At 55.5% G+C, this 22,170-nt stretch overlaps 1 protein-coding gene across 1 annotated transcript in view; it reads right to left on the reverse strand.

Moving 5' to 3' along the window:
- Nucleotides 1–22,170, reverse strand: part of TBXA2R (thromboxane A2 receptor) — a 36,693-nt gene that overhangs the window by 2,966 nt on the left and 11,557 nt on the right. The window contains exon 2 of the mRNA XM_014599799.3: nucleotides 635–1,643. Coding sequence (XP_014455285.1) covers nucleotides 635–1,432 — 798 coding nt within the window. The 5' untranslated portion in view covers nucleotides 1,433–1,643. The remainder of the gene's footprint in view (nucleotides 1–634; nucleotides 1,644–22,170) is intronic.

Genomic DNA, 22,170 nt, shown 5'->3' on the forward strand with positions numbered 1-22,170 from the left:
GGCCCCTGGCACTGTGCCCATGTGAGAGTGCAGGTGGGCACACTGTGGTCTTCGTCCAGCTGTGTGCAGCTGCCCAAGAGCTTTTGGAAGGAGAAGAAGTACAGCGTGCTGTGAGCCACCCACACTGACACTTAGGCAGGAGATAAAGGAGGAAATTTCTTGGCACCAAACAGGCCCCTTCCCCAGTCACAGCCCAGAGCCACTGTTAGGAAACCCAGGCACATTCCTCTAACCTATCCTGGCGTGCAGAGACTCAGATCTCTGCCTGATCCTCTGGGGTGACACCTGCCTCCCCCCTTGCCCCTGACCCTCATTTTGGGAACTTGCTGATGGGGAGGGGTCACTTAAGCCCAAGGATTGGGGGTTCCAGGCTGCCAGGATAAAGGAGAGCTGGGGAGAGTGCTACTGCAGAAGAGATGAGCCAGGGCCCAAGCCAGTGAGAAATAAATACCACTCCTGGGCTGGTTCTGTATGCCAGGCCCATACAGTGGGGGTCCTTATTCCTCCTTCTGGAGCAGCTGCTCTCAGAGGCAGAACAGGAGCTCTGGCCTATTAGAGCCTGCATGAGGCTGGCTCCCAGGACAGGAAAGCACAGCGGGTGGAACCAGAGGAGGAGCAGGAATGATGTCCTTACCAGCAGGGGTAACCAGCAGACAGTGGCGATGACCATGATGCCCACCAGCTGCACCATCATCTCCACCTCGCTGTCTCGCCGTCTCTGTGCAGACTCGCGGTCGTGGTAGACCCGGCAGAGCGTCACCACGCTGACTATGTTGAAGATGAAGGACAGGCCCACAGAGAGGATACCCAGCAGGGCAAAGATCATGCAGAAGACCTTGTTATTGATGTCATGCAGCAGGGTGATGAAGCACCAGGAACTGGGGTACTGCAGGCTGTATTCCCCAAGGCCCAGGAGGGGAAGGAGTCCTAGGAAGAAGGAGAAGCCCCAGACCATACCCACCATGGCCCAGGCACGGTGTTTGGACATGTTGCCGGAGCGGGAGAAGGGCCGGTTGATGCCAAAGAAGCGCTCACCAGCCATGGTGGCACCCAGGAGAAGGGGGCACTGGCCAAAGAAGACCATGGAGAAGCCCAGGAAGTTGCAGAGGTAGCAACTGGGGTCAACCTCCATCCAGTCAAATTTGGTGAAGTGGTAAGAGATGATGATGGAGCCAGTCACCAGCAGGCCCATGAAGTCTGTCACCACCAGGCCACAGAGGAAGACGAGGAAGGAGGAGCGGGAGCGACTGTGCATCTTTCTGGAGGAGCTGATCAAGACACAGAGGGCAAAGAGGTTGGAGGAGAGGCCAACGGTGCCAAAGATGGTGGAGAACCATGGCGAGGCAATGATCTTCCTGTCCTGGCTGATGTTCATGCTGCGGAAGCACAAGCCCAGCCTGCTGGCCAGGCTGGTGTTATCAAGCTCCATCATGTTGCACGCACGGGAGGCACGAAGGGGCTGCCTGGCCCATATGTATAGGGTACCTCTGCGGCTGAGGTTCAGGCCTGCCTCCAGGCTGTCTCCATGGTACCACAGGTCCTTCTCCCAAGGGCCAGACACCTACTGTCCCAGTGTTAGTGCTCCCACCTAATTCTTCCTCTGGAGAAGCAGCAGAAACAGTTGTGCGCTTGTTCCACCAGGCCTGGAGGGAGAAAGGGGATGGGGTTAATGTCCTTCCGGTCATGCACATATGGCAGCTCCAGGACTCACAGAGATGCTACTGTCTCCATGGGGACAGCAAGACCTACTGGATCGGCTCCTTGCACTCACGCATGAGGCTTAAGCCAGAGGACTGCGGTGCAGGCTCTGGAGCTGTCCCGGTAGAAACTACCCCATGTTGGGTAGGAAGGTGTGACCCCCTCCTGACAGCATGAGTCGTTTTCTTTAGCTAGTAGAGCAGCTCCTTTAGCTTGCAGAAATAGCAAGTTGGTATACTCTACATCAGAGGTGTCAAATATATAGCCGCGGAGCTGGATCCTTACAGCCCCCATGGGTTGGGGGTGTGGCTGGGGGGAAAGGACTTGCTGGAGAATCCTGGTCCCTGGCAGACGTGGCCTTTGGTGGCAGGAGGAAGAGTGATGGTTGTGCAGATTCAGCCCCATTCACCCTGTAGCTGCTTGTCCTACCTGAGCCAGCCCCTGCCACAATCCCTGCCACCACCTCCCCCTCCAGCCCCACCACAACCACCACAGAACCTGCCAGCCTCACCAGTACCACTGCAGCCACCGCCACCCCCACAACTACCCTGTGCCCTGGGCTGGATCCGGCCTGCAAGGAGCCCTATGGTCCAGATCCAACGCAAGCCAGACAGAGTGTGACGTCCCTGCCCAAGATGTATAATAGCATCTCAGAGATGTTGCTGCGTTACGCAGCTCTGTGCTAGTGGCCCTGTGGGTGCAGCCCCAAGAAGGGGCAGAGAAGCGATTATGGGTTTGGGCGCTCACCCATGCCCAGGGGCTATTTACTGCACTGCTCAGCACCCACCATAGTCCCAATGCTGTGGATGCATGGACACACCCACTGATACTAACCTCTCCCAGCACAGCACCCAGCGCAGCCCTCTCCCCGCCCCAGGGCTGTCTGGAACGAGACGGTCCTTGTGGCAGGGGCCGGCTCACTGTGGGGGCACTGCTGCATCCAGCACACTGGTGCCCTGCTCTTGACCATCCCGTAAGTGCCCAGCACATCCTCCCGCAGGGGTCTCAGCCAAGTCATCGGTGGGATAAAGAGACTGAGTTCCCATTGCCTCTGTGCAGTGGGGGAGCAGATGGCTCCTGGCACCTGCCATACCAAGGGGCACTCAGCACCTTCCCCTTGTGACTCTGAGCCAGCCCCATGCCATAACTCCTGGTGGGTTGATGCCTTATAGAAAGCACCTGGGGGGATCCGGTGGTTTCCTATTCTCTTGCCATGAAGGGAACCACAGCCACATGTGCCACAGATCATCCCTCGGCCTGGGCAGAAAAACACACTGGCACCAGCTCCCCAGCAGAGAGGGACAGTGGCAGGGCTAGGTGGCGGGGGAGCAGCACCAGGCCTGACCCATGGGGAGCTGACCCAGCACCAGCCTCTCCAGAGGGAAGATGCCAGCTCTGCTGGAGGCGCTGAGCAGCTGGCTCAGATTAGCAGCCCCCTCACTCCATAGGCAACGTGTTGGCTGGGGGAAAGCCATTTGGAGATGTTTATACGATTGCAATAATCCCTGTTTGTGCGTTGTTTAAAGAAACTTGTTTTCTGCTCGTCTCCTGTCAGGCGGCTCCTAAGCGATCCCAGCCGCCTCCCGTGATGGATGAAGGGAGCCTGGCCGAGCTATGCTCCCACCACAGGACACACTCTTCATTTGTCTCCTTGAGAAAGGAGCCTTGTTCCCAGCAAGACGAAGTGAGGAGCATGGCCAAGAAGCCAAAGCCAAGGCAGACGCAAGCAGATGGAGCAGCAAAGGGTGGGGACGTCATTGTAGGACGTCCACCCCACGGAGGCATCTGTGGAAAGGGGAGATGGCTAGGCAAAGGGTTATTTTAAGGATGGGATCAGTATGCGAGCTGTTCGTCACCAGCCAGGAACTCAGTTGCAGGATCTGAGCTCAGCCCAGACATACCCAGAGGTCCTTGAGCTCTGGGAACATCGTGCAGAACCCAGGCTACATCCACAGCTTGCTCAAGCCAAGTTCTCAACTGATGGGTTTGGGGTCAGGAGCTACTCAGAGCTCAGTCATTTATGTCTGAAGCCTGGTACTTCTCAACACTTGGGCACTTCTCCCTGAGCCCAGGTCTCTGGTCTGCACGTCCTCCTCTTCAGCATCCTTGTGGTTCTCTATAGCATGTGGACACCAGGGTGAGAGCAGAAGCGCAGGGTCCCAATTCCCCATTGAGTGAAGGCCCCTCTTATGTCCACAGCTGGTGGACACGAGCAGCTGGTCATACAGGGGGAATCCTGAGATGGCAGAGGACTGGGGTAGTAGTCTTGTGACATGGCCAGGGTTCAGCAGCTCGAGGCTGTGGAAAGAGGTGAGGTGGGACTGCACCTACAGCAATCAGGAAGTGAGCCACTGCTGTGGGACTCCCTTCAAACCCCTGCCAGCCATCTCACGGGCTGGGGAAGGAACGGGGCTGCAGTCCCTCCCTGCAGTGCAGATTTGCACAGAAAGGGCTTCTCTACCCCAGGTCCAAGCAAGCCCTGGGTAAGGGCCTACTGGACTAACAGAAGCACAAGCGAAGTCACACTTGCTTGGCCACAGCTGCTGCCTGGCTGCGTCTCAAGACTGTCAGGCCCCAGGGGCTGAACAAGCAGACCTTCACATCCCCTACCCAGGGCCCCTCAATCCCACCCCCTGGGCCATCAGCTGGATTCCACCCCAGACTTGGGTTAGGCAAAATGTTGTTATCTAAAGACCAAGAAATGCAAGCTAGGGGGTGATGTCCCTGAACTACCTGAGGACTTGGGTTAGAGCTTTGGCTAGAAAAAAATATTTGGGGGACTGACGTTAGAGTCAAGGCACCAGCAAAGGAGGTTTTGCACCCCATTTATCCAAGAGCTCTGTGGTTCGAGCACTGACTCCAAGATAGAACAGCAGACCTCGATGCCCTTCCTTGCCGAAGTGGGGTCTTATGTCTCTGGAGAGCACTGCCAGGCTGCAGGATGACCTTCCTTCTCTTTGTCTCCCTAGCTGTGCCTCTGTACAGAGTGCGAAGGAAGGGGAGTGTCATGCACTCACCCTGGCGAGGGGCACCTGGGAACAGTCCCTGCTCCAGTGAGCACCTAGTTCTCTCTACAGACTAGAATGGATCAGCTGGGGAGCACACCCAGCACTGCTGGCAGCCCTTCTGGCTGGAAATGGGAGCTGTGGTTTCCAATCCCTTGAGGCCAGCCCTTGCACCCTGGAACGAGACACCCAGGCTCAGTCCTTGCTGATGGGTCACTGTTGGGCAGGGTGGCAGGTTACAAGCCCACATGCTGGGGAAGGGTGAAGCAGGCGTCCACAGGTAAGAGCAGTTTCTGCACTTCATTCCAGAAGATCCCAGATGCCGCAGGCAGACAAGGATGCTCTTGCCCTGAGCACCGCAGAGGAAGGTGGTCCCCAAGGTGCGCAAAGACAGCAGGTGAAAGAGCTCACCCAGCAGGTCAGTGGCTGTGCTCTCCTGCAGCTCTCCTGATTCCCAGTCAAGCACCCAGTCCGCCGGCCTGCACTGTCTCAATGACCATTGCCACTACGTGTGATGCCGGCTACCAGCAGAAGTGCTGTTCTCCCCTCCAGAGTCTCACGCTGTCTCCATCAGCTCTCGGCTGGCAGGCATGTGGCTGATCCACTCCTCCCAGTCCCCAGGCACCAGAAGACCCCCTCCTGTCCAGCAGGAGCCCGTCACCTTGCCCTCGTGCCGGTCATCCAAGCAGCAGCACCTCAGAAGCGCCTCTCAGCAAAGCTGCGACACGAGCTGGCAAGGGCTCAGCTTCTCGTTGGTGGGAAGCTGACATTTCAGCCTCTGGTTTTGCTCATTCAAAACAACCCTCCATTTTTCAAAATTCCCTTCCAGCTGTTTTGGAAACACCAACACGAGCTTGCAAGGGCTGGCTTCAGAGCCCTCCACCAGGCCATGGGTCTCAAGCCTTTCTGACTCTCCCACAGCCTGGGAGCCAGCTGGCTGGGGCGCTTGGATGACCCAGGGTCCCTCCCCTGGGACCACCTGAATGACAGAGTTATGGCCTGTAGGCTCTTGGGCCCCTGCAGTCTCTGGCAAACTGGGCCTGCTTCCAATAGCCAAGCACTGGCATGTGCCAAAAACCTTTCCAAGCAAACGTGCATCTGCAAAGCTGTTGGGTTAAGACAAACGGGCATTTTCTGACAGTCGGGTTTTGTCAGAAGTTTCCTGACCAGCTCGTTGCGCACCCTTGGGACGTGCAACGTCAGGAGGGAGGACGAGCCAGGCACAGAACCACACAACTCCCTGTGTGGATGCTCTTATTCTGGGATAAGGAAGCCTTCCTCCAGCTTACTTCAATCCATTTCCAGAAGAAGTATGTTCGCAGGGGGAGCCCCCACCTTCTGCTGGGGTCTTGAACGGGGCTGTGATCTCCAGGTTTTGTAAATCTGCCCTTTACCAGAACCAGACGCAGGGGCAGAAGGCAGATGACACACTTGGCACGGAGACACCGAACCACCTGTGGTAGCCTCCCAAAGAAGCGCAGATTGTGCTGGCATCTCCCGCAGCTTTGTTGGCAGCGGCCGCTTTGGAGGCAGCTTCGTCTTTCTTCATGCAGTGGCCAAGGCCATGTCAGGAAATGGAGGAATTGTTCTGACCGTCCAATCAGAAGTGCCATTGTACGGCAATCCCACCGGCTTCCAGCGCTATTGTTGTATGAGCAAAGTGCCAAGAAAGATTTTCTCTACAAAGGAGGCCCTGGGTGACTGCTAGAATGTGAACCAGGGAGAGAAGGACAGAGATGTCTCCAGGAGTGAGCGTGGTGAGTGTCTCCCCTCTGGGACAGCCTGTCCTGCAGAGATGCAGCCAGAAGCCTTGTGCACAGCCTCTTCAAAGGGGCTAGAGGCAGGAAGCAACGGCCCAGGGGCTCACAGCGCAGTGCTCAGGATCAGGAGAGAGGACGTGGGGAGTTGTTTTGGTCCCTTGCTCTGCACCAGCCTGTTCTGCAGGGAGAAGGTGCACGGGGTTGCTGCACAGAGGGTGCAGGAGCAGTAGCACGCTCTCCTGCCTGCCCTGGAGGCACCTTGCCAGCCAGAGCTGGGGCAATGAAGCCTTGTACTGCAGATGTGGCTTTAAAATTCACTTCCAGGCTTCCTGTCACCTCTAATGCTCTGTGGTTTGCAATAGGCCTAGCTGCTTTATTTTGGAGATCAGGGGTCTCTCTCATACTGGTGTAAATCAGGAGCCCTGCAGAAGCCAGCAATGTCCCCCGGGAGAGCAGGGCCAGACTGAATCCTGTAAGAGTTGCTGCGTGGGTGGGGGGAGGACTCCTTGTTCTTCCTAGTCCAGGGGCAGGCAATTATTTTGGGTGGAGGGCCACTTACTGAGTTTTGGCAAGCCATCGAGGTTCACATGACAGGCAGCCAGGGGCAGATAAATATTAATTTTCTAAATTTTTTAGGGTCCCCGCAGGCCAGATAGAATGGCCTGGTGAGCCACATCTGGCCCCCGGGCCACGGTTTGCCCACCCCTGTCCTAGTCAGAGAGGCCAAACTCCTGGACAACACCTCTGCAAGCAGCTTCACAGGCAAAAGGGGCAGGGAGACTTCTGCTCTGCAGCTCTGACTTCCCAAGTCCTTGGTGCAATTCGGAGGCCGCATTGATTCAGACATCACATCAGGCTTCTGCACAGCTTCTGCACCACTTCCCACTCCACCTGTCTGCCAGGGCACAGCAGGGCTGCACGGGGCTCTAGGAAAGGATCTGCAAGGATGGTGCAGTGTTCGACATCTCCAGGGCAAGCCTCCACGGGCAGAATGGCACTGCCCACCCTAAACCAGCATCCCCTGTCTCAGCATGTCTAGGCCCTGCCCCACTGCCGCCAACACTGCCAACTCTCACAGTCCATCCAGAGACAAACAGCCGAGGGAAAATGCCGTGAGCTCAGAATGGGGCTCTCTGCCATGGCACACACTGTTCTGCCAGCCAGGAGAGGCTCCTACGTCAGTGCTGGGAGTAGGGTACGCCAGGCAACATGGGGCTTTTGCAACACAGGAGGCCCGGCTGGCGCGGGTGGAGAGACGCTTCTCAGACCACATGCGGCTGCATCTGCCTTGCGATCCAGAAGCATCTGCTTCCATTTACTGCAGGCTGGGGGATAAATAAATCATGCTGGGTGGTGATAAACAGTTCTTCCCGTAAGTGCAGTTGGGCCAATGCAGCAAGGGGCTGCGTGCGCCAACTGGGAGCAGTGCCCCCTGGCAGGAGGGGCTAGCGAGTGAGTTTGCCACCTGCCCTGCAGCAGGCTGCAGCCTGGCCTGGAAAGGTGTTGAACACCCGGGAGCTGCATGACAGGCAGAGGGGGCAACGGCTGCTCAGGACCACTTGGACCCAGGCCAGGCATGGAGAGCGGAGAAACGAGGCACAGGACAGCTCCAGAGGGCTGCACGCCGTCTGCCTCTTGACTCTACCTGGAGCTGCACTTCCAGCCTCTGACAGCCACTCCACCAGCAAGCAGGGCTCTTGGCCAAGGTCTAATCTCGCCTGCTTGGGAGCCACTACACTGATGACAGCAGTGCACAGGAGGTCAGAGTCAGGTCTTGCACTTCCAGGCGTGCCCACAGCGTGTGCCCGGCTCTCTCGCATGCCCCAGCTCGCCCCCCAGCCAGGACGGCGGTGGTGGGCTGGTTCTCAGGGCACCGCCCAGGGCTGCTCTGAGCTCCGGCTGGGGACCCCCAAGGCAGCTTCACCGCCCCGCTCCTGGTTGGTGTGAGCAGGAGCAGGGTATGCTCTACCGCGGGGCTTGGAGCCAACAGGCCCTGCACGGGGCTGGGATCTGCTCAGTAAGACAGCTACAAAACCCGGGCCAGGAGCAGAGCCTCCCCCTGCCGGGCCCGAGCGCTCGGCCTCCACGTCACTTGGCCGTCCCATCCGGAAGGCTCGGGCCGCCTCAGCTGTCGGCACGTGGCTGTAAAGTGACGCTAAGTCTAGCGGTCAGGACAGACTCAACTCAGTCACGTTCCCCAGCCTACCACAAAGCCATGCTCTTCATTAAGCAAGCCACGTAATTGCTTTGTCCCTCATCCCTGGCTGAACTGCAACACCAGGTCCCAGGGGGCTGTGGTCTGATGTTCACCAAGCACCGAGTGCCTCCCCGGCTTGTCCCCTTACTGCCACCGTGCTCCACGCTCTGGGTGCAACCCTGCTGCAACCCCATCTGCCTCCCAGCACTTCGGGTCTGATCCCGTTCACAACCCCCCCCCCGACCTCTGCCACTTTGGGTCCAACTCTGCTCTCTCCCGCTCCCCTGCTGCTTCAGGTCTGATCCCACTCCTTGCCCTCCTCCCCACTGCTTCAGGTCCGGCCCCACTCCCCCCCACCGCTTTGGGTCTGATCCCTCTCCCCCACTACTCCCTTCCCCCACCGCTTTGGTCCAGCCTGCTCCCCCCTCCCTCGTGCTGCTTCGGGTCTGGCCCTGCTCCCCTCCTCCCCACACTGCTTCAAGTCCATCTCCACTCCCTCTCCCCCCCACCGCTTCAGGTCCGACCCCACTCCCCCGCCACTCTGGGTGCGCCTGGCCTGCGTCCGCCTGCCTCCCTGCTCCCCTCCCTGCCCACCGCCTCCCCCTCCCTGTCAGCTGTTCTGGGGGGCATCTGGCCCAGGCAGCGGGAGGGCACTGCCACCGTGATCCCCACACTTCGACCTTGGGCAGAGAGGTGGGGGAAAGCCCTGCTGCTCGGGTGGCCAGGGCGTCTTCCCTGCCGCTGAACTTCCCCAGCAGTGGTGCAAACTTGGGCCCACGCAGCTGGGGCCGCCCAGTCAATCGCCACCTGCTCTCTCGGCAGCACATGCGCAGTTGGCCAGAAGTGTTACAGACAGACAGACAGACAAACTAAACCTTTTATTAGATATAGATACAGATACACACACACACACACATGGCTGCCTGCAGGCAAGAGACCTGGGAGATGGATGGGATCAGCCCACGAGCCCGCAGCGCCCGGGTGTATTTTCCACAGGAGCCACAGGCACGTAGCACAAGATACAGACCAGGTCCATTAGTAAGCAAGCACCAAACTGTCTTGCGGGTAAAATGCAGCACCCAATTGACACAGCTCCGATTCCCCAGCAACCCTGTCGGGAACTCAGCTGCCTGGCAGGGCTCCCAGAACCGGGGCCTGGGACACTGCTCTTAAATGGTTGAGACAGAGGCTTTGATGTGGACATGTTCACCAGGCTCACAGCTGGGGAATGCCAGGAATCCCAGCTGGAAGCCGAGCACATCCCCCAGAAGCAGCGAACTGCACTGCTCTTGCACTCCCCCTACCAGTACCCTCTGCTGGCAGTGCCCGAGGACACTGCAAGCTCTCCCAGCCTGGCACTAAACTCAGTCCTTAAAGCACCTTCTCGGGCTGAGCCATGACTTGGCTGCCCCTGCTCCAACCCCAAACTCCACAGCAAGTCTAGAAGAGCTCCAAGATCGCCCACAGCCAGCGCTCCAGGACCGCACCTTGCCTCCTGCAGCAGGAGACAAGCCCTGCAGTCACCATGAGCTCAGGTGTGAGCCCGGGACAGTCACAGCCCCTCTCTGTGCCTCGGCTTCCCCCTCTCTCCTGCGAGGATCATGTTCACTCAGCAAAGTGTTGTGAGACCCTGGGAGGAACAGAGCAAGGGAAGGGCTGCTGACCCTGAAACCTGCACTAAAGCCATAAGCTGAGGTTGCAGCAAGGGAAGTTTAGGTTAGATATTAGGAAAAACTCTCATAAGGAGGGTAGTAAAGCACTGGAATAGGTTACCCAGAGAAGCTGTGGACTCTCCATCCTTGGAGGTTTTTAAGACCCGGCTAGACAAAGCCTTGGTTGGGATGATCTAGTTGGGGCTGGTCCTGCTTTGAGCAGGGGCTTGGACTAGATGTGACCTCCTAAGGCTCCTTCCATTCCTCATTTTCTATGATTTTGTGTAAAGCCCATGCAAAGAAGCCAATCCACAAGTCCCTCCGTCTCTGCAGAGGGCAGGCTGGGGAAGGGTTTGCCACCCTGTGAAACTCTGCAGGAAGGAAATTAATTTCCTGTTGTGAATGCAGATGAAGCCTTGACCTTGTGAAGATGTGAAACTGGTCACCTCTGACCGAATGGTCCCTCTGGCTGCTGGGCTGAGAGACACTTGGGACCCCACCCGCCCTGCTCTGTTCCATCCAGCCTAAGGATTGCACTCTGGGCCTTTTAAGCACCAGGGTATTACCCTGTCCACCAGGCTACTGCCCTAGTTGGGTTCAGGGGGAGGGGTTCTCCTGTTAAAGCGACTCCAGATTGTATGAAGAATGACCTCTTCATTAAAGCAGGGATATCAGCCAGGGTCTCTCCCCTCTGAGGTCAGCACCCCCACCCAGCCGGGTCTGCCTGCAGAACTGGAAAGCCCCACCCCACAGCTGAGGACAATTCCTCAATGCAGATGTCATCAAAACCGAGTCATTCGCACAAAACAAGGGTCATTCCCACCAAAAGTTTCCAACATTTTCTACAGGGAAGGCATTTTGTCCAGAAATCCCAGCCCGGCCCCACTGCTGTAACTGTCATGGCTGCTCTCCCACCATCCTCGTCCAGGGCTGGACCTGCTTTTGCCTGGGGCTGCTCCTCCTGGAATACGGTTCCCTCCAGAGCCCTGGCCCTGCGCTCGCAGCTCATCTGGTGCATGCACTGGCGGAAGCAAGTATGCCGCCCAGCTTTTCCTGGCATAAGGGTGAAGTCTGTTTAAACCCAGCCTCTCTCACTAATAGCTCCGCTCTGTTTATATCAGGCTGGGATTATTTAAGATGCTGCCTCAGTGCTGAAGTATCTCCTACTTCCATTAGGCCAGGCGCCTGAGCATCATTCTCCTTACATAATCCTGTCTCCAGGGGACAACGAGGGCAGCAGCCCTGTGGGCAGGGGCAGGAGGCTGTTCATACCACCGCACAGGGATCCACTTACAACCTGCCTGGAGCCCTGCATAGCAGCCCAGCCCCAACATGCCAGCCAGCAGTAGGCACTGCCAATCTCAGTAGTGTGCATGGGTGCTCCCTTGTTGGGTCTCATACTTCTCTTCTACTGGTCTAAATCCACACATCCATCCTGCTTCTGATTTCAGAGCTCTGCAAGCCCTTGCTAAACACTAACAGCTCACCAGGTCTCCATGAGCCTCCCAAGGCCGCATAAGGTCAGGGAACCGGCAGTGAGTGCCCTGCCTATTTCCCCAAGCACTCTGCGTTCTTACCCTGGGAATGCCCCTGGAGCTCTCCCCTCTGCTTAGCTGAGGGCCTTGTTACATGGTCAATTTAGGTAGCTTCCAGAGCTCTTAATCGTAGAATCATAGAAAATGAGTAGGGGTGCACCGACAGAGATTTTGGGGACCAATACCAATAGCCGTTTTTTAAGGAGGCATATCGTCTGATACCAATCCAATTTCCCATACGCAGCCTGACAGCTTGAAGAGCTGCATGCAGCTGGTAAGTCTGTTGTGGTGGAAGGGGAGGGGGGAAGGAAGGGGCATGGCCCCCACGAGGGGGATGGTAGTGGGGCTGGAGCTGGGGCTGAAGCTGCCCAGCTCAGACAGGGAACAGGATGGAGCCATGGCTCATACAGGGGGGGTGTGCAAGGATGGGGGGGGCGCTCCTGCTGCTGCGCACACCCCAGGAGGGCACGGGGGGGAGCATGTGCCCCTGGATCTCCGCAGGACAGAGTCGTGACTCATCCGGGGGCATAGGGGAGCGTGGCTCCCACCACTGCACAAACCCCAGGAGGGGATGCAGGGTGCATGCCCCTGGATCTGCATGGGGCAGGGTGGGCTACCGCTGTGGGCTGGGGCCAGGGTGGCACGGGGCTCTTCCTGGCAGGGAGCTGGGCTGCTCTGCACTTGGGTGGGCAGTGGCAGCGCTGAGAGAGGGGCTATATGGGGGGGCTGCAGCCACCCCAAAATTTGCTGTAGCCTCCCCAACCCACCCTCCCAGTGCCACTGACACCTGCCCCAAGCGCAGCCCCAACCCAAGGCCCCCCACCCACATGCTGGGAAGAGCTTGGTGTCGCCCAAGCCCCAGCCCGCAGCTGCAGCCCAGTCCACCCCGCCCTGTGCAGATCTGGGGGCACATGGCTCCCCCCTGTGCCCTCCCAGGTTGCACGCAGTGGCAAGAGCCTCCTGCCCCCACCCCTTGCCCCCCTGGGCGAGCTGTGGCTCTGTCCCATTCCCCACCCCACTCTGGCTGGGCAGCACCAGCTCCCCTCCCTCCCTCACCATGAGGGCCTTGATCTGCCCTGCTACACCCCTTCCTTCCCCTTCTACCACAACAGTCTTACCAGCCACACGCAGCTGCCCAAGCTGCCAGGCTGTGCTCCTCACCACCTACGTGCTGAGCTACAGCTGCATCCATGCACAGGCATTTATCGGCCAAATTATTGGCCACATCAGGCTGATTTCTGATACAGTGAATTGTCTTTATATCTATGCCAATCTGATATCGAACCAATGTATCGGTGCATCTCTAAAAATAAGGGTTGGAAGGGACCTCAGGAGGTCATTTAGTCCAACCCCCTGCTCAAAGCAGGACCATCCCCAGCTATATCATCTCAGCCAAGGTTTTGTCTAGCCGGGTCTTAAAAAACCCTGAAGATGGGGATTCCACCACCGTCCTGGGTAACCTGCTCCAGTGCTTCCCCTCATGAGAAAATTTTTCCTAATATCTAACTTAAATATTTCCTAATATCTAACCTAAATAACTTAATAATTAACCCCTGGATTGGCAGCATGTTAACACCTTTAAGTGGCTTAAAACACTTGTTATTTGGTATAAAGTTACGCTACTCCAGGACAGGATTATCTCTAATCCACGTAACCTTGCTCCTGTTCCATTAAGATGTGGCCACTCCACACAACTTTTCCTCTCAAGCTGAAGGCCTTTTTTTATACCTTACGCTGTAAATCACACGAGAGTTAATTGACTTAGTGGAGCAGTCGCACCTTAAGGTGAAAAACCACCTCTGACCATCCTTCACCTGCACAGCTGTGACTTGCCCCTAGAGGCTTGGTGAGCAGGGGTAGGACCGGCTCCCTGCTCCTGTCAGGCACTAAACATTTGCATGGCTTATGGTATAAGGTGTAACAAGGCCCTGAGCACCCCAGCTCCTATCAGGGCTGCGAGGCTGTCGGCCAGTTTCTGTCCAACTAATTTGATCCCTTGATTTCAGCTCGTTTTGGTGCCTTTGAATTTCCTGGAAAAATCAGCTTGTGATTTGAGCCGGCATCCGAAGCAGCATGTCTGGATCGAAGTGCTGGCTTCTTTAGGCTTTCCAAAGCGGTTCAGAGCTTCAGAAAAGCTTCAGAGCCGCTTCGGAGATCCGGCCATAGGGTATAATGGGGAATCAATTAAATATCTATAACTTTGTTTTTTGTCTGATTTAGATGAAACCTGCAGTAATGGCAGCCTCTGCTGAGAGCATGAAGCCTGCCAGGTTTCAAGGAGATCAGTACAGAGGTTTGGGGGGAACTGCACCCCAAATTCTTAAAAGCAAAACCCATGTCACATCTATGTGTTCCAACACAGGAGGGTGAAAACTGCCGTGGTGGTAGTCCCTGGTGAGGCCACAAAGCCTGCCAAGTTTCAGTCTGCTTGCCCTGTTCTCATCTCACCTGGTCCTCTCTTTGCAAGTGCCTCCACAAATCAGCATGTTTATCTACTTCTGCTTTCAGAGCTGCGGTTGGTTCGATCTGCCTTTCTCAACCGCAGGAAAGCAGCCATGCGGCTCTCCTCTCACTCCCCACTCCAAATGCTGATGTCAAAAAGGGGCTCACAAGGAAGAGAGAGAAAGAGCTCAGTTCTCGGTCTGCCAGGAGCGCAAACACTTTGGAAGCAATCGCAGAAGTGATTCAGCTGGTGGGCTGTGGGACAGCCTGGCTTTTTCCATGAGACAAGTGCAAAAGCTCGCCACTGTTTGTATTCTTGTTTCCTTGAAGAGTTGCAACAATAGTCGCATGAGAGGTCACCCCTTCACCTCCAGAGTCAGGCTGGCTGTTGAAGCAGAGGCTGAGCAGCTGTGGCCTACGGTTCTGGTGGAAGTGAGGGCTGATTTTCTGCTCTCAAAGGTAACTTGCCATCCCCTCTGGACACACTGTCCCTTGTTCCCCTTCTTCCCTTCTTCCCCAAGGGGCTGAACCACACACCTCTGGATCTGGATGCTGTCACCATAATCCCACCATGAGATGCTGGTTGCTCAGTGCCTTGCTGTGTAAAGCTCTAGATGAATTCTAAGTATGGCTGCACCAGCTATGAGCATTCATAACCTGCAGCAGCTATAGATAGATACACCATCACACTGGCTACAAACAAAGCCCCAGTTTGAGAAGAATCAAGGCTGGTGCTGAAGGACATCCCCTATGGGACACTCCAGGATGGGGGATGCTGCTTCACTGCACCTGAACACCCATACAATATGTGTCTGATGACAACCACCAAGCATCATGAGGCACTTCCTCCTACCTCCAGCAGATAAGAAACACGTCAGCCTGCCTCACAGTGCACCACAAAATCTTAATTACAGCAGCAGCGACAGTAAATAATCCATGAATCTGCTGAGGTAATGTGGGAACTATGCTGTGTACTAATGGGGCAGGCACAAGGCTGTAAGGTCATCAGGATGCCTGGGTCCCAGTCCTGTCCTATCCGCAACTTGCTGCACAACCTGTGGTAAACCTCAGTTTCCTCATCTGTACATAGGAAATAATGAAACGGGCTTGGGGAGGGGCAGCAGGGCCAACCTGTGCAGTGTTTTGAGCCCTGCTTGTGGAAGGAAGCTTGAGAAGTGCTGCAAGCTCCACCCAGGGGCAAGGGAGATGTCTCCTGCTAATGCAGGGGAGCCTGAAGCAGTGGCATGTGGCAAGCAGAGCATGGTGACTCCTCTGTACCAGGGAGCAATGATTTGGGGATCTGTGCATGCTCTAAAGGCCTGATCCTATCCCACCTGTTAGGAGCCTAAGTGTGATCCCAGAGCATCCTGCTGCAGCCTCTGAAAAACCATTAACACAGCTACTTTTGCAACACAAGAGCCAAAGGCTGTGAGCAGGAGGAGTTCCCACCCACTTTTTGGGTTAACTGGTTCTCAGGGACTGGGACAGGGTGGAAAAGGATCATGTCCAAGCACCTAATAGGGAGACAAAGACAGGGCCCTAGGAGTCTAGGTGCACACTGCTTGCTCCCCTTCAACTGGGAGGTGTGTCCCACCTCTCTACTGTCTCACCGCCTCCAGCTGGGACTAGCAGGGGCAGCAGCTTCAGTGGGTTAAATGTAAGAGCAGCCCCCTGGGCAAAGGGCCTGTCAGCTCTGCTGCATTAGCCCAGCAGACCCAGCTCTGGTGGAGCAGCCCGACTGCCACGCTCTGCTCAGGCCAGGGTGGTGTGACTGCATCCATAGTGGTGCTATGCGTGCCCAGGTGCCAGCTAGGCCAGACTGTGAATGTGTTAGCTGTCTGCTGCCTTGGCGGTAGGGCTGTGCAAAGCTTTGGATCATGATTCAGATTAGGAGATGATTCAGATGATTCAGAGGCTGAATCTATGAATCTGAATCAAATCTCTGGAAGCTTTAGGCTTTCCAAATTGATTCAGAAAAGATTCAGAGCCTGTTTGGCGATTCGGCTATAGAATATAATGGGGAATCAATGAAAAATCTATAAGTTTGTTGTCTTTTGGCTGATTTGGATGAAACTTGCAGGGATGGTAGCCCCTGCGGAGAGCATGAGCCATATCAAGACTCAAGGTGATAGGTGCAGCGGTTTCTGGGAAACTGTACCTCATAGTCCTGAAAGCAAAACATATGCCACGTGTGTGTTACACCACAGTGGAGTCAAAACTGCAGGTGTGGTAGCCCATGCTGAGGCCACAAAGCCTGCCCAGTTTCAAGGAAATAGGTGCAGGGGTTTGAGGGAAACCGCATCTCAAGCTGAGGACAAGCAAAACTTGTGACATGGGTGACACTGTGTGTGTTAAGGCATAGCAGGGTGACAGCTGCAGGGATGGTGGCCCCTGCTGCAGCCACAAAGCCTGCCAGCTGTTGAGGAGATCAGTGCAGGGCTTCTGGGTTCTGGGGCCCTGCACCTCTATCTAGCTGCTCACAGGCAAAACTTGTGACATGGGTGCTTGTGGGACTGACTGTCTTGGGGCGTGTGGGGGGAGGGGGGAATTACTGCAGGCCTGGCTGCTAGGCTACTGTGTTTCCAGTTACCAATCAATCATGATTCACTCGGGGACCAGCTCAATACACAGTAGCTAGCTAATGTAACAAGTTAATCAGGATTAACACCTACAAAACCACAGACTAAGGAGAGGAAATAATTGATACAGACAATCAACTGCCCCAAGACAGAGACAGTCAGCTGCACAAGCACCCATGGCATGAGTTTTGCCTGTCAGCAGCTAGGGGTGCAGGGCCCCAGAACCCCCCTGCACCGGTCTCCTCAACAGCTGGCAGGTGTCGTGGCCTCAGCAGGGGCTAGCAGGCCTGCGGTTTTCACCCCACTGCACCTTAACACCCACAGGGTCATTTATGTCACGAGTTTTGCCTGTTAGCAGCCAGAGGTGCAGGGTCCCAGAAGCTAGACTCCTCCTGCACCTATCTCCTTGAAACTTGGCAGGCTTTGTGGCCTCAGCAGGGGCTACCACCCCTGCAGTTTTCACTCTACTGCACCTTAACACACACGGGGTCATCTATGTCACGAGTTTTGCCTGTCAGCAGCTTGAGGTGCATTTCCCCCTAAACCCCTGCACCTATCTCCTGATCCTGCTGTGGCTTAACACACACGCGACATGAGTTTTACTTTCAAGAATTTGAGGTGCAGTTTCCCAGAAACCCCTGTATCTATCTGCTTGAGACTTGGCAGGCTTCATGCACTCAGAAGAGGCTACCACTCCTGCAAGTTTCATCCAAATCAGACAACTAAGTTATAGATATTTCATTGATTCCCCATTATACCCTATGGCCAGAATGCCGAACGGCTCCGAAGCTTCAGAGCTGATCCAGCCAAATCAAAGCAGGAAACCAATCTGGATCTCTGAATTGGATCACTGGCATCTGAAGCAGCCGGATCTGAAGCCGAATCGAATAGCTGCCTACTCACACAGGCCTACTTGACGGTGCTGGAGAACAGTCCTCATGGAAATACCTGCCCCTGGGATTGCTCATTATTCCCAGGGCCGTTCTGAAGGGAAAAGCCAGCAGCATTTGATTTGGCAGCAGAGCTCCATCAATAAGGCTGCAAAAGGTCAAGGCCCTCAGGGCACCCCCAGCCAGCTCCTCTGCTCTCCTGTCTCTTCTGGCAACAACCCCAAACAAGTCAGTTTGTACATGACAGATCCCACCAGGATTGTACCACTGCACCGCCAGCTGGCTGGGGTCAGCACCTATCAGGATTGGGGTAGTCCTTGGCTCTGTTCAACTGCTGTGGAAGTGCAAATGTGGGAGTGAAAGCAGTGCAGAAGATGGGAAGCAGCCAACAAGAAAGTACCCCTGCAGGACAGATGAGGAGGGCAAACCTCACTCACATTCAGTCCCCTGCATTTCTCTGCACTGCACGGGAACTGCTAGCCTGGCCAAGTGACACCTAAGCTCCAGCTACACTCTCAGCCATAGTGGCTAGTCAGGGTTTACTCCTCCCTCCAGCCTGGGAAGAGGTTCTGGAGCAGGGCTAGTGCAGCCTGGAGTAACACTACAGTGAAGACACACCAAAGAGATGGCTGCTACCTGGAGTGACCCAGACTTTCAGGTTGGAAACAGGGGGAAGAGGTAACATCTCACCTGTTGGGAGACTTTGGCCATGCCACAAGGCAGAGCAGAGGTCTCATGACAGCGGGAACTGGGAGGTTACACAAAAGCAGGAGCTAATCTGCCCTGGGGACAATTGCAGGGTGAGGGGAGCTGCTGCACGAGACATGAAGCCAGGGGAGCCCTGCCTATCTAAACCCAGGTAGGCTCCTAGGGACTCCTATGGGAAGGGCAGGTTGGATGGAGGGGCATTGTGTTCAGTGTCCATGTTGTTTTATCACTCTGCTCTCTTGTGTTTTCCTGCAAAGAAAAGAGTGGTTGTTTCCAGATTTTTTTAAAAAGATATTTTTCATGTTCCAAGCCAAATCAAGTCCAAATCCACGAGTCAGTCCAGAACCATAAGCGGCCCTACAACCAGCAAACATCCTCCATCCCCACCAGGGGCTTCAGATATGTCCAAAGTCTTTTGGTGGGCATCCTAGGTGTAGGCTGGCTTGGGGTTCGGATGCCCCCAAGTTTCGCCTGCCCTCAGCCATATGGCTGCAGGAGCAAGCTAGGGAGGAGCCTCCCTGTGCCATAAAATGAGCTTTAAGCCTCAACATCTTGGCGGTTACTAAACCACACCAGAACAACAGTTATCCCCGGGAGGGCTTGAGGAAAACTGCCTTCACGGGCCCAGATACATGGTGTTTCCCCTGCCAGATCCCTGGGCAGAGTCGGGGTTCTGCGCTTTCTCTATGGGCTCCTGAAACCACAGCCCAGGGCGTTGCACACAACTGGAGTTTGGGGAGAGCCTGTTTGCACTCATGGGATGTCTTAGAGGGTTAGTCCTGGTGCTGGGGGCCTTAGGCAATTGGGCTGCACAGGGCTCTGTGCCTGTGCAGGGAGAGCAGAGAGCTTCTACCCAGGAAACATGCTGGAGAGCCCAAGGGAGGACACGGGGCTGTGGTCTGATGCGTTGCAGGGATGCTATGCATACATTACACTAGCATGTGGGCTGCGGGGGCTGGGACCTCACCCAAAAAAGGGGGAGATCTGTCACAAGTGGTCATCACTGCTGGTGGGCTCAGGAATGCATTGACTGCCCACCCGGGCGGCTGGAATCTGATTGCTGGCAGGGCCGAGGCGGGCTGCAAATACAGACCCTATCAGTGACTTACACACCGAGATTCCTGTGGCATCCTCGGCCCCATCCCTATTCACGGCAAAGGAATTCACTTGGCTGGGCCGAGGGGTGGCAATCAGCAGAGCTGTCCTGCTCCTGCCAGAGCAAGGCTTTTCCCAGTAAATCAGAGAAAGGCTGGAACCAGCGCGTGGGGCCCAAAGCTCCTGCCCTGGCCCTCCCTCCTCTGAGGGTCTTGGAGAAAGAGCTAATCCAAGCTGGGTCCCTTGGGTGTCCCTGGGAACCCTCTGAAAGGCTCATCCCACTCCCTCTCTGCAGTGGGTCAGGGCTCCGTGTCCCGTCCCAGCCAGAATGGGCACAGGGTCTCCTTATCCTCTGCCTGAATGTGAGGAATTCATTGTTTTCTTTCTGGATGCCAGCAGCTGCTCCAGCCTGGGAAAGCGCCTCCCGCAGCCCTTGTACTGTGGCCAGAGAGCAGTCTGGAAAACCTGCCACCCTGCCCCTGCCCGGCCCGCTCCCACAAAAGGTCTTTCTCACTGAGGACCTGCTCGTCCGAGCACTGAAGTGGATTGGACAGTGCTGGAAAGGGCTAGACCGACAAAGCCAGGCCCCTGCGCATGCTGCCCGGCCGGAGAAAGGGGGGAATTAGCATGCCAGAGCAGAGCTGAGCCCCAAATCCCACCCTGACAGCAGCCAGAACCAGAGGCGTCTGAGAAAGGGGCACAAGCCCCTCTGTAGGCGGCAGTGAGACAAGTGGCCCTGTGACCACAGGCTTGATGGCCCTCCCCAAGAAATGGTGTCAGGATTTGCAGTAATGGGGAGAGTCTTGCTACCCACACCACTGTCCAGGCCCTCTATAAATCTTGCTGAGTTCTTGCCCTTGGTGGCTTCCTTGCATGGGAGAGCATTTCTTTCTATCAGCTTTCTCTCCCCCACCTTTTTGCTTCACCAAACACCCCCTCGCTCCTGCATTGGGAAGCCAGATAGACAGAAGCCCCAGTCTCCCCTCTCTAAACGGATGTGGTTTTGCTGAGAGCTTTCTGATTCATCCCATCACTCAAGTAACAACCCCAGTCTCTTTGGTCTCTCTTCAGAGGAAAGGAAGGCCCTGCCAACACACTTGCTGCCCTCTCTCCCCCTTGGTGAGCTGTGATGACAGCCCTGCACACTGCAGCCATGTGAGGCTGCATCACTGATTTCTATAAAGACATCAGACTGGGCTGTGGATCATTCTTCAGCCTGTTCCTCGTGCCTCCTACCACTATGTTGGCTTACGACTGCAGCTTTGCATTGAACAAGGGTCGAACCTGGCCTGCCTACAATGATGCATGGATCCCTTTCACAGCTTGACATCGCTACATTGAACACCTAGAAGCTTAACTCATAGTTTAGGTTTTTCTCTTCACTGTGCCCTATTTTGCATTTCTTCACATAGAATTTCATTTGTTACCATGGCAGTTGCCTGTGTCTCCCGGAGCATCCTCTCATTCCTTTCTGAGGCTGACTAACCTGAAAACCTGTTATCTGCAAGTCCTGTTATCTCACTGCTCCCCCCATTAGACCGAGGACAGAATCTGGAGCCATCTCCTGTTAACTTTTGGCCATTGGAAAAATTGAACATTTAATCCCATTTTGCATTCTGTCTCTCAGCCACTTCCTGATTCAGGACAACATTTGCCTCTCACCCCAGAACTGCTTAGTCCCTTAGTAGATTAAGACCAGAAGAATGATAGAATCATAGACAATGAGGGCTGGAAGGGACCTCGGGAGGTCACGTCTGGTCCAACCCCTGCTCAAAGGAGGACCAGCCCCGACTACATCATCCCAGGCAAGACTTTGTCTAGCTAGGCTTTAAAAACGTCCAAGGACAGAGACTCCATCACCTCTCTGGATAACCTGTTCCAGTGCTTTACTACCCTCCTCATGAAAAAGTTTTCCCTAAAATCTACTGCTCCCAGCACCACCCCTATCCAAGCCCCCCGCCTCCTCCCCTGGGCCGCGGCCGCTCACCCTGCACAGCTGAGCCTGCCCCACTCCCACCTGCTGCCCACAGAGGTGTGGTGCCCCCAGCCCAGCCCAGCCTGATCTGTTTGCATACAGTATATATTTGTATTCAACTTTTGTGGATAACATAGATAAAACACATGTTTAAGTGGATAATGTTAAAAAAAAAAGAAGTACGTTTGGCCAGAAGACGTATAGCACAATCCCCCCAATTTTCTGTCTAGCCCACGTCAGCTCCCCACTGGGAAGAGGCTGGCGCTGCCCCTGCTCCGGGCAGATGTGATGGTATAATGCATCCTGGCCTGACCCTATTAGCGCAGACATAGGGTTTATTGGTCTATAACTCCCCGGATCATAACAAAAGCCTTTATTAAACAGAAAGTACAAGATTTCATCCCTATAATCCTCTAGAGCGGCCGCTGTTTTAATAAGCAATTTTGTTGGCAGCTCAGCAATTTCATACTGGAGTGTGTAATGGTCTCTTGGGGGGAACCATTTAGGCCCGGCCACTCGTTACATTTTAAATGATCAGCTTGCTCCAGCCACACTCCAGTCACTACCTCTGTGCATGTTTGTTTGCGGCTATATCGATGCTGCCCTGACGCAGTTTGAACCATGTGGCCGCGGG

Source organism: Alligator mississippiensis, chromosome 16 (genome assembly GCF_030867095.1).
Source record: "Alligator mississippiensis isolate rAllMis1 chromosome 16, rAllMis1, whole genome shotgun sequence".
Lineage (NCBI taxonomy): Eukaryota > Metazoa > Chordata > Crocodylia > Alligatoridae > Alligator > Alligator mississippiensis.